Source organism: Typha angustifolia, chromosome 13 (assembly GCF_048772165.1).
Source record: "Typha angustifolia cultivar Huaian chromosome 13, ASM4877216v1, whole genome shotgun sequence".
NCBI lineage: Eukaryota > Viridiplantae > Streptophyta > Magnoliopsida > Poales > Typhaceae > Typha > Typha angustifolia.
In genome coordinates this window covers 12,043,381-12,055,692 of record NC_133251.1, presented here as the reverse complement: position 1 = coordinate 12,055,692, position 12,312 = coordinate 12,043,381, and the positions used below count along the sequence as shown (strand labels likewise).

Sequence of the window (12,312 nt, the reverse complement as noted above, 5' to 3'; positions counted from 1 at the left end):
TGGTTTAGTGATAGGTCTAGTTGTGCTAAATTTTCGTGAATGCTAAGGTTTTCTAGATGTATGTAAAGATGATTGTGGCTATGGCAGTTGGTTAGATCCATTTTCCAAGGAAAAAAATGGAGGAAGTAACAATGACTTTCAGGCCTTTTTAAAGCTTGTCTACGCTCAAGCTCAGTTGTGGCTTGAATACAGTTGAGCCGAGTCTAAACAAAAATTTAGGCTCGAAAATCATTTCGAGATACCAAAGCCGACTCACTCAGACTTATTCACACTCTTCTTTAATATCTATGTATTGAAAAATGCTAACTTCTTTGTCTAACCTACAATTTGCAGACGAGCTCTTAATCTATAAAAAAATAAAGACGAAGACAAGAAGTTGGACAGAAATAGTCTCCGGTGACTCAAAAACACACTAATTATAACAATAGTTAATATAAATGAGTTAAATATAATGCCTAATGACCATAATAGCTCTGTATAAGTTTACATATTCTACTCTTTTTTCTGGGACTATATTTGGCAATATAAAAAGATATTTTAACTTTTTTATTTCAAAAATAACATAACATTCTCTATTTCATCAATAGCCGGTAGATGTTTATAAGACACTAGAAGTAAAACACACTGATTAAATGAAAAAAATACATATTTCTTAGAATGTTAATGATACTAAAAGCAAAAACATCAGGTAATTTTTTAGATATAAATTTCCTCTTTTGTTCTTCTTCATTTATCATTATTTCTGTATCCATCATTCGCTGGATCACAAGTTCACAATTAATGAATCATACCAACAGATAAGGTGAAAAATAATACCAAAAAAAATTATAAATGACATAAAAAGAGTACCTGTTTAGTTCCAAAAGATAAGGCGAAAATGATACCAGAAATATTATAAATGAATGAAGTTATTCACCATATGCTTGTCTATGTTTGTCTGACAAGCCTGGCTTACTTACATCTCAACATTATCGATATCCGAGAGATCAACTGATTTGAGGGAACCTTGTGGGGAGAGTATCAGCAATACAGAAATTCTCTTATGCTGTGGAATGCGACTAATTTTGAGATGTTCCTCGTTGCTCAACTCCCAATCAAAGATTTCAAGGTTCTCCTTGAGCCTCTCCCCCTTGAAGCTCTTAACTACGATGCTGACACCTTGCTCATAAATCCATCTCAGTGATACCTGAAGGAGGGAGAGATAATACGGCAGCAAATCTTTAATAACTTTAGGATATCATTTTAGTAAATTCAAGTATATATTATTTATCAAGGAAAAAATATCTGTATGTATTCACTTTATGTAATGCATATCTAGAACAAAGTGACCAATAATTTACTACAACAAAGTAGATTTTATATCTTGTTAATTAGTAAATCAACAAAGCATTTATGTATCATTTACTTTTATGACATTGAAACTCAGGATTTCATACTTCTTCAATGATGAGGAGAAATTGTGTCACTGTCTACGTATATTCTAATGATTTCTATTTTGTTGCTGACATACATTTTCAGCATTAGCTTTATAATTAGGATTTGTAAATTGTTTGGTTTGAACCTTACTAGAGATTTGAGTCATATATTAATAATAAGATGATGAAAAACTATCCATCACATTTTTATATCTATTGGAAGATCTACTATGTCTCATGATTCCAACAATTCAGTCATCTGACTAACTTTCCTTTCCCGTGTTCCCATTATTCCAGAATAATGCTATCTTCCCCCTATTCCATATTAACAAAGACTAGATGAATTTCCAAGAGACTTATCAAAAGTTTGAGTGTTGTCAATTGTGAGATCCTGCTCCATACTAAGCAGGAATGTTATATGTGTAGCAAAGAAAAACTAACTAGAAATATATCTGACGAGTGACGGCAATTAGCATCACAAGTACCAAAAGATCTAGTTAAATCAATCAGTTTAATGGACATGATCCTTTATTATCGCAGGGAAGCAAGTGAAGACAGAGGTAAAGAAACTTTTAAAAGTGTTGGAGAGCATAGTTTTCTAACTTCAACAATGACACCATTGTTTGTAAATACTGATGACCTGCAAAACTTACTGAATTAACATACACCATCTACTTCTACATACTAAGTAGTTGTATTCAATCCCAATAACTAGAAGAGAGAAAAAGAAAAAGAGGCTTTCCTTAAGATTCAGACGGGAAGTTGTAAACTGAGAGCATTTAACCACTACCTGAGCAACAGTCTTTCCTCTAGCCTTAGCTATCTCTTTGAGCACCTCACAGTCCATCACTGCCATATTTCCTTGGCCTCCCAAGGGAGAGTAAGCAGTCACAACTATACCCTTCTCTGCACAAAATTCCCGCAACTTCTGCTGCTGCCAAATTGGATTCATCTCCACCTACAACGCAAATCAAGGCTTGCTCAATATCTCTTACCTGAGAAGCTTAACACTTTCTTGCTTATAATAAACAAAACAATCAATGGACCTGGTTCACCGCTGGGGGTATCTTAGCATTTACGAGCAGCTCTTCTATCTTCTTTCTTGTGAAATTGCTAACACCTATCGCCTTCGCCAGACCGAGCCTTTGGCACTCTTCCATGGCTTCCCAAACGGCCTTCAAGTCCATAGGGACAACGGCCTCCCTGTGTATAGGTAAAAGAGATGTCCCAGGCTTTACACTCACGGGCCAGTGGATCAGATAGAGATCAAGGTAATCCATTTGAAGGTTCCTGCAACCGGGGACCAACATATAAGTACAATTTATTCAGATATTAGAGAATCCTAATGTGAAGATTAAATCGAATATACTCTTAATAGAGGAATATGGACATAGGACATAGTTTGGCCCCAATAATCAATATCTTGTGAAGTATTGCAGATTGAAAATTTTCAGGAGGTGCACAGTCACCTTCCTTTCAGGGACATTGACCCCTTATTCCTTAAACCTTCCTTTCGTTGTTATCTGTTAAGAAATTGGCACGTGATGGCCACCATGATTATTTTTAGGCGCTTTAGGATTATTTTACTTTTGTTTTAAAGGAAAAGGAAAGAAGTTGATGTTTTCTTAACACTATTAGGAGTGAAAGATTAGATAGTTAAAATAGTGAAATTGTTGGAATAAAAAGAAACAGAGAGATTAGGTAGATATTAGCAATAGTTGAGGGTCTAGCCGCAATTAATCATCTATTTAATGCTTAGATTCTAACTATTTGTTAGCAAAAGAAGTTCTTCTAAGGGGAGAATATAAAGATTATCAAAGAACTTGTTCAATAAAGTTCGTCATCTTTAAAATTTCCTCGACGAAAAAATTAATCATTTCTGAAGCAGCCCAAATAGACCCGAAAGCCCTAACCTTAAGCTCTTCTTGATCGCAGGGAGAACCAACTCCGGGTGGCAATCGTGGCACCAAACCTTGGAGGTGACGAAGACCTCCTCCCTCGACCTTATGAGCCCGAGCCGGACGGCCTCGATGACGGCGTCGCCCAGGGGCTTCTCGGAGCGGTACAAGGAGGCCGTGTCGAAGTGGCGGTAGCCGAGCTCGACGGCGGCGAGGATGGCGGACTTGGTGTTCTCCGGCGCGAAGGGGTACGCGGCGGTGCCCATACCCACGAGCGGCATGGCCCGGCCATCTCCGGAGCTCAGGGCCACCTCCGGTATGCGTATGGCCATCGCTGATGCCATAGTGGCTTCTCTGCGGCGGTGTTCGTGTGCTACGAAGCGGTCGGCCGGAGGACGGTGGTTAAAGGTACAGCGGAGGAGAAGGAAAATCACGTTTCTAACTTGGAAGGTTCGGATTGCGGGTCAAAAGAAGCGGCAGGTCGGGTGGTGGATTTGTCAGAATGGAAACATGGGAAGTATCGGCTACGAGACTCAGGAGGTTCAGGTAGACAGCTATCTAACAACCTGGTGGTAATAAAGAAAACAAAACGGCAGGTAGGATGATAAAATATAGAGTGAGTTATATTTACACCCCCCAACTTTAGTTAAAAATAATATCTTCCTTCTCTTGATCTACGTGAAGCCAGCATAATGAGAGTAACGGAATCTCCACCTTAGAACTTTAGATTTTGGTGAAACGATAGCGACAGAATATCCACCCTAAAGTTTTAGATTGAGGTGCAACCATAACAATAGTGACGGAATATCGTCCCTAAATTTTAGATCTAAGTGAGACGGAACACTTAATAACTACAATACGCTTTACAAATATACGTCATTAATTTCTAAATGAAAAGAGATTCAATGATATAGTTACCTTCAGGCTTCAACAAACTGGTTGTGGTGGTTCAACGGCCGTCCGGAGATTTTCTTTTTAAGGAAAGCCTATGGACATATTAATTTGTTACATCAATAAAATCTGATACATCAATAGCCTGTTCAACAATTTAAATAGAGAATCAAGCACGAGGTATATTATAAAATTAAAATGAAAAATAATCATAGAAATTTTCATGCGCAAAGAGTTTCGAGTAAGCCAGTGAATTCCGTCAATCCGGCAGTCTAAGACACGACGATAAGAATTGTCAAAGACAAAAGAATCGAAAATCATCCACCAAAAATAAGTTAAAAAAGCAAACATATAATAATCTAAATGAGAAAATAGCATCACTATAGACCCTAAAAAAGTATGACATTTGTGACCAAACAGTGCCGGCGAGCACGGGCTGCTACTGTGAACAGGCCCGAACCCTCTCCCTGGCTGATTGTAACGTCCAAATAAAATGCCAGTGCAGGACATCAGCGACGGAAAATTCTAAGCGTGGAGAAATGGAGATGGAGTAGAGATTAGGTTGGAGCTCTATGTCCATAGGAGCATCGGGAAAAGCGTCAGCAGGTTAAATTGCTCAATATCCCAAGCCATGCCGTTGAACTGAGATTGTGTCTTCTGTGCCCATACCTTCTCTTTTTTACAACACATGCAAAGATCCGAGCTTCGTCTTTACCGAAAATGGATGACAAAGGAGGAAGTGCCAAAGCCACAAATTGGAAAGTGCAACTCCATTTTGAAGTCTACGAGAAGAAATTGAAAGCAGTTCAATAAAAAAAGAGGAAAGGTTGTAAGATGAGGGGAGGAGGGAGAGAAGAAGAGAAGGAACGGGAATAAGAGAATAGAAGGGAGGGGGAGAAGGTGGCGAAGGGGAAAGACAGGAGAGGAGCTAGTTGTGAGTTATCCTCTATTATGTTCTCGACGTAATTGAAATTGCCAGATGTTTATAATCGATGCACATCTGGCAATTCATGTCCTCTCTCTGACTCTCTCCTATATTTTGAACTTTATTCTTAAGAAAATATCCAATCAAAAAAATTACATTATAAATGAGCTCAGAATTAATACATCTCTATTAGCCAGTGGAGTTCGTGCAGGATTTGGAGCTACTAAAGACGGAAGATGGTTATCACGTTACATATATAATTAATTATGACGAAGTCTTCCCCTTGGTTAGGTTCCTCTTAACTGCGTTAGCCTCAGTTTGCTTCTATCAAGATTAGAATCAAATGTTATAAGTGATGCTTAGTTTTAAGATGGGCTTTTGATTCATATGTAAGACCTAGTTATGTCAACCCTCTGCTTTTTATCGTGTCCTCCCTTTGGATTCTGGATGTTATGTAGCTACTGGGTTTTACTCAACAAAATATCATTTGCATTAATCCATATCGAGCATTTGTCCACCGCCACCCTAATAGCCTCGCCGACCTCCATCATCGCTGGGCCATCTGTCTCTAATCTCCATTATATTACTGAGTCCAACGACCCAAACTCATGTGAAAAGTGTTCGCATTTTGCCAATCGCTGTTATTCATCAGCATGCAGTAAAAGGTAAGAACACTAACATTTGGCCTGTAATTGGGAAAATTTGCTCTGGTCGCATAGAATAACCAATGCTACTCCCTTTCAAAACCTTCAAGTTTTCAAGGATAAGATCAACTTCCAACTCCGGCTAGGAGTCAATTATTCCAAAATGCCTACTTACAAAGTGTGCTATATCTAGGATCAGTATTAAGTTTGGATCTACCATATTTGAATACTAAATGAGCAAACCTTATAAAATGCTGCGTGAGCGAGCTTTACCTATGCTTGAATACCTGATATATCTACCAAAGCCAACAAATAGCTATCATCTCTAACAGAAAGGAATCAAGAACAGCATAAGGAAGACGAAATAGAAGGTCGAAAACCCTCGTGCACCTGAGAATCTGATTGAGTCATATCTCGAGCAAGAAGCAAGAGCATCGATCATACTGATCAGCACAAAGCAACAGTTGGGTAAATCAGGACCTAAGAAGTTGTGAATGCAAGATATTACTCTACTCTATAGAGTTAAAGAGTATCGATCAGGTCTGTGTACCAATCAGGTCCTTCATAACCTATACTTCAAATTCATTCCATGATGAAGTTTACACCGAAGGTTAATCAATTAAACAAGATAAGTCCAGTACTAGATATGTCAGCACAGAGGATTTATCATGAGAAGTACATTAGATACAAATGTGAAATGCTATATTTCCTGCTGTTTCTGATCCAAATGAATTGAATTTCTAAGTTAGTGACTAATAAAAGAATATAGAAAGCTAAATTTGTTCAACAATATATTCTGAAGTATGAACAAATTCACGCCAATAGGTACGTGTCATAAAACTAAGGTATTATGAGATACCAAGAAAAACCAAATCAGTTGTACAACTCTGTAGGTACAGTCACACAATCATTGTAATATCTTCAAGAACAAGAATCTACATATAAAAGCCAGTCCATATGTAGAAAAGCTAAGGCATAAGAGGATGGGACCCTAAAACTTTGGAAGGCAAGCCAAAAACACAAATCTGAAACCCTGAGCTAATAAAAATAGATCAAAAAGGAAAGAATGTGTTGCAAGGTACCATTGCCATATATTACAACATAGAATAGTAATGAGCTCAAGATGAACTGAAAAATCATTTGGGAGTTCGATAGGAGCTGCAAGCATTAAATGTGGTTAATGACTAGAAACAAATTGCAATCACTTCAGCTACAAGTATTAGCTGTGCTTACTGTTATTCTTCAATTATGTGTATAACCTTGAAGTTTTATATGCCTAATAGTCTGCGAATCTAAGCAACTGACAAGCAGCATTTTAAAAAAAGGAGCACTAATATTTATTGAGATGGACACTTTGGAAAGAATATTCTTGAAGTCCTAGCATTTCTCAGGATTACTGATAAATATTTAGAAGCAAGAGATGCATTCAAGAGAGGGTTACACATAATCAGACAGAAATTAGACGAAGTAATAGAATTAAATGTAAAGATAAAGTTGTATCAGGCTAAACCATAACTACATTATGCAGATTAGATACTTAGATATCTACATAGTGAGCTGGAAGATAAAGAACGATGTCCTAGGATTAGATAGTGATTAGTGAAAATCAAAAGCAATGACTAACATAATAAATCAAAATAGTAAAAGAAAAAATCTGAAAAATAAAAAGAGAGAGAAAGACACAAAGCATGTCGGATGAAATAATTCACTGTATTGAGTTGCGTGCAGTATTCTGGGAGAATTTAAAGATCAACTTCAACAAGGACATGTTGAAGAGTATACTTTTAATAACATCAACCAACAAATGCTAAGTGAGAAGAAACGGATGCCATGTAATTACATATCACTTGATTAACTAGAAAACAGAGAATACAAAGTCTCAACATTTGTGGCAAGTTGGGAGTCCAATTAATTAAAGATAATGCGCGAAAGTATTTAAGACAGTATTGCCATGGACAATGGATACCTTCTGGTGCATAAATGTAGGAGCAAGGAGGAAAGGAGAGGAAAGATTATCTTATCATTGAAAACTGATAGAAATATCTGGCTATCAGAGTCAAACTGATGACCATCACATTTTATTCAGGTGGAATGTGAGGAAAAACAAAAAGGACTTGGTTAAATCCAATGGGAAAAATAAGAGAAGCTTTTCCATTTATGGTGAACATTACCAAAATTAAAGGATCGACACCAAATAGTAATTAGGGCTTGTAGGTATTATTGTTGATGTTACTACTGCTTTCAAACTGTAGATAGGATTCTCATTGAATGCTTTACTTGGACATATGACAAATATAGCAATCCTTAGCTTGGCCTAATTCCATATTTTGATAACAATATGCTATGCTTTAATCTTTGTAATACCTTTCTCTGTACAACTTACATAATTTTTATTTCGCAGCTCTTCAAACTAACCTAGTATTTCCCATTGGTAATCTAAGCCTTTTCTTGTTCCCTAAACACTAGCTACCACAAAACCTAAGCACACTAACACTTTCAGAATTAACATTTGACAAATAAGTAGAAAATATCTGTAGAATTCATGTGTCAGCTTGAAATCTTCAATAGCATGGAAATGAATAAATCAATTCTTGTTGCAGTATATAGTAACTAACAAAGAATTATCATATATGAACAAAAATCCTGTTCGCAATTGAGCTTGACATAAAATCCCCAAATAATTTGTATCAACAGAGAACATACTGCTACAACAAACTCCTCATCAGCGCTACTAAGTTTCATAATTTGAAAAGACAACCAAGACATTTGGAGTTGAAGCAAGACATTCTTGACCTTAACCGTCAGGGTTGATAAGGACAACTTATAAATAAACATGAGTTATCACCAGAACTTCTTGGATAACATGAAAAAGAGCGCTTGAATCACTGTCATAATTGAAGTTCAACATTAATATTTGCATTATTAGTACAAGCATCATAACAGAAAGAGAAAAAGCTCTATTTTTACTCCTATGATAATATGACCACTTCATGTGAAAACTAGTCAGCATCCAATTCTATGGAACAAGACATCAGAACCTAGTATTAGGATCCAATGACAGATATTTTATCCGTTGAGTGAAGGCTATCTAGATCAGATAGTATTCTTTTGTTATGACTACAAGTTGCAAAGATGAAAGGAGAAAGCAATGCTTCCAGATCAACAGAAGTCTAACCTCAGAAACATGTAAACTGCAAATAAAAAACATCCACTTAACTGTACATGCAAGGAGCCCCTGCAGAAAGGCGACATACTTGCATGCACAGGAAGACCAGACCAGATGCAGGGCGCAAGTCCTGGTTAAGCTAACCAACACTTTACAAGGTTTACCTGATTGTCACAAACTTGTTGGTTCCATGCTTAGCCCAGTGAGTCCGCAAGTCAATTGGGTTACTGAGGTTATATCCTTCTCCTGCAAGCTTCTCTAACACTTTCCTAAATGCACCTTGACTCATCTTTCGCCCAGCAATACGTGCCCCCCTCCTCTTCGTGCTCATTGGAAGGGGATAGGTGGAAATGCTAGTAGTACAGCAGGCAGACTGCCACCCTCCAACACCCCACCGGTAGCATTGCTGGGGACTCCCCGTGCATGAGCACACTGGAGTGGGAATTCCCAATATATCTAGTTCAATCCCATTGATGACCATATCAGTGCTCTTCCTCCCAACATTCCCACGAGCCTCTCTCGTGGAAACCTTCTTTGGCTTCTTTTGCTTCGGGGTCTTCTCAGCTCGAGCCTGAGATCTTTTCTTTGCAGGTGCACCCTTTCTGACTTCCGGCTCTTCCACTAGCGGAATCTCCTCCTCCTCCTTAGGCAGTTGCGGCGGTTGCATCATTGGGAAGGCATGGGCTCCGTGGGCATCAGTCAGGACACCATAAGTGGAGTTTATGGGAAGCATGTGGACCATCTTGTTCTCTCTGTGGTTCATCCACCCATTCCTCACAAACTCCATCGGGACAGATGGAGAAGGGACAGTGCATTCCCTGCGGTGATATCCTCCATTGGAGAGAAGCGGCTTCGTCTCGCGCTCGGCTGCCACCGATGACATGAGTTGCAGCCCTAGATGCCCATTTCCCTTCAAGGGCTGCTCGTAGTAGGCCCAATTCCGCATGCCAAGTCCTCCATCATCATCCATAAAGGCAGGGATATGTCGAACCACCAACAGTAATGTGAACAGGGAGGGGGGGCCAAAAAATCTCTCCTTTTTTTTTACCAAATCTGATCGATTCAGCTACCACATTTCCTTCTCACGGCCAAAACTAGAAACCCCCCATTGCATCAAAAGACCCACAGCTCAGAAAGCTGAATCAAATTAAACAAAAGCTGCTAAGCAGAGATATCAAAAATGACATTTTTAAGCAAACCCTAGTTTCTCAAAAATGAGAGGAGGCCTTGCGGTACGATAAAATGCGCGACAAAGCCTCCCTCTCTCAGAATAGAGAAAGATTGCATGTTCTAAGGATGCAAGTTTAGATCTTTCCATGAAAGAGAAATTGGTTGTGTTAAAAAACATGCAAAGGTTAGAGAACAAGCAAGACATCAAGAGAACTTTTCTGGGCAACCCTTAGAACAGAAGAGAGAGGAGAGAGAGGAGAGAGAGGAGAGATGAGATAATAAAGGTTAGTACTTACTTTGGCTGAGAGCTGTCTTTAGGGTTCTTTGCCGCGGAATGATGGAGAGAGAGAGAGAGAGAGAGAGAGAGAGAGAGAGAGAGAGAGAGAGAGAAGGGAGAAAGGGAAAAGAGAAAAAGATAGATTTCTTATATGTATGAAATGGTGGGACATCACATATAGTAATACTATTTCCTATTGTATTTTATTCTTCTCTTGCAGATAAATTCTCTTTATACTTACATAGTAAAAGGGAAAGAAATTAAAATTGTCAAACCTCTTTTCCTGTGCTTATCCATTGCATCCCAACTGCAGGAATTTGCTGCAACCAGAGTACTTGAAACTCCAGTTGTAGGAATTGATATAGTTTTGGGTTGGAGACGATCTTCTTCTTTTTATATCGTCTAATTTCTTTTTGGTTTCTTACTCCTTGTTTGCAACTTGCAAGTGGGACATGACCCTAGGTAGCCTCACGATTTGGATTTTGGGGGTAAGAATGGGCCTACCATGTACCAATTTGGCCAACTTGATTCGATCCCAGCTTAGTTTTATTCAATTAAGATCCCCAAAATTCTTCATCTAATAACCAGTTGGTCAGATCTGGATCCGGATGGCATAACACAATATAGTCTTAGTAATGATAGTACGTGCCACTCGGGGGTACACTAGACAGTACACCAAATACACTCATTTAGTACACCCAGTATTAATTAGGCTAATTTTAGGGTTTAACCTTTGATAACGAAAAAGGGGAGTTCTTAATCATCAAAACAGTTGGGACTCTACTTCAATTACTCAGAATATCCTGTGTAAAGTTCTTCCTTTCTCATCGTACATAAGTCGAAAGGCTATAGGCCAGATAAAAGAACAATCATCTTTAAATAGAAATAGAAATACTTAAGCCCCCGTCAAGTTTCATCCAAAATATTAAATTATTTAGTCTAAGATTTAAATTATATATGTCGTTAAATAATTATTTTAAATTAAATATTATTAAAATTTATTTTAAACAGTCGCACTGCTCTTCTAAGCTAATCACGCTCTTAACTCTATCAAAATTGGTTATATATACTATGTGAAGTTGTTTAAATAGGCAATATAATCAAAACAAGAGATACTTGTAAAGACTCGTTTTTATGTATGAGCATTGTTATAAGTGTAAGAGACGAAGTCGATCGACAAGATATACGAAGAAAAAGAAAAAGTTTAAAGATGCTGTTACGAAGAAGCAATGCTGTGAGTGTGAGTGGACCTTTTCGTGCCGGCCTTGGCTTTAGCAGTGCTCGGCTCTAGACGAGCTCCTCCCCTCCCTCTCCCCTTCCTTAGTCTTCGGCCGGCCTCTCTTTTCTTCTTCCTCCTCGATTCTCCCTCTTCCCTTTTCTCTTTCTTTCTCTTTATTTTCTCCTCCTTCCTCCTCTTGTCTCTCTTCACCTTTCTCTATGGGCTCCCTGTTTCACCTTGGTTGAGGTCATCACGCCGTGGTGCCCGACGCCATGGTAGCCGCTGTCGTGGCCGCCGAGGCTAGGGTCGTCGTTTCCATAGTGATCGAGGTTAGAGTAGTCGCTTATGGGGTCGTCGCTTCTCCCCTTCTCGCGAGGCTACGATGGCCGCTTATAGTGGTTCGCCCTCATCCTCTTCATTGCTCTGAAGCTTGTCGGTGTATGGATCACTCGGCTTCTCCCCCAGTTCAGACTCTTTTCGCTTAAAAAATTCACTATGTCCAACTACTGGACTCGGAGTCGATTTTGGCATGAACTCACTTAATTAGATTGGTTAATATAAAAAGACTCCGACATTAGCTTAATTTGTTCGTACCTGGCCCTACTCTAATTAAGAATTATTATATTTTGTCTACAGTGTTTGTTTATATGCCTGTCAGACTCGAAGTGGATTTTATTTAAATCCAGCTGGACTCCAACTTGATTCAC

At 38.6% G+C, this 12,312-nt stretch overlaps 2 protein-coding genes across 3 annotated transcripts; both read right to left on the bottom strand.

Annotated features, from left to right (window-relative positions):
* Nucleotides 1-746: 746 nt before the first annotated feature.
* LOC140774141 (non-functional NADPH-dependent codeinone reductase 2-like) lies at nt 747-3,885 on the bottom strand. Its single transcript, XM_073117006.1, has 4 exons — nt 3,329-3,885; nt 2,462-2,705; nt 2,206-2,373; nt 747-1,186 (listed from the first exon to the last, which is right to left on the bottom strand). Exons 1-4 carry the CDS (start codon nt 3,655-3,657, stop codon nt 956-958), a joined length of 972 nt encoding a protein of 323 aa, XP_072973107.1. The 5' UTR covers nt 3,658-3,885; the 3' UTR covers nt 747-955.
* Nucleotides 3,886-8,402: 4,517 nt separating this feature from the next.
* Nucleotides 8,403-12,083, bottom strand: LOC140775034 (protein Barley B recombinant-like). Of its 2 annotated transcripts, none has more exons than XM_073118256.1 (2): nt 11,637-12,083; nt 8,403-10,076 (listed from the first exon to the last, which is right to left on the bottom strand). In XM_073118256.1, the coding sequence occupies exon 2, from the start codon at nt 9,907-9,909 to the stop codon at nt 9,100-9,102; it is 810 nt and encodes a 269-aa protein (XP_072974357.1). In that variant the 5' UTR covers nt 9,910-10,076; nt 11,637-12,083; the 3' UTR covers nt 8,403-9,099. The 2 variants fall into 2 exon arrangements, with proteins under 2 accessions (XP_072974357.1, XP_072974356.1); XM_073118255.1 differs by lacking the exon at nt 11,637-12,083 and adding an exon at nt 10,406-10,523.
* Between the last annotated feature and the right edge of the window lie 229 nt (nt 12,084-12,312).

Coding starts and splice junctions, on each gene's coding strand:
- LOC140774141 (XM_073117006.1), bottom strand. CDS start 3,657: ATGGCATCAGCGATGGCCATACGCATACCGGAGGTGGCCCTGAGCTCC. Junction 2,706..3,328: donor GCGATCAAGAAGAGCTTAAG/GTTAGGGCTTTC, acceptor CCCCGGTTGCAG/GAACCTTCAAATGGATTACC. Junction 2,374..2,461: donor TACCCCCAGCGGTGAACCAG/GTCCATTGATTG, acceptor TTTGCGTTGTAG/GTGGAGATGAATCCAATTTG.
- LOC140775034 (XM_073118256.1), bottom strand. CDS start 9,909: ATGGATGATGATGGAGGACTTGGCATGCGGAATTGGGCCTACTACGAG.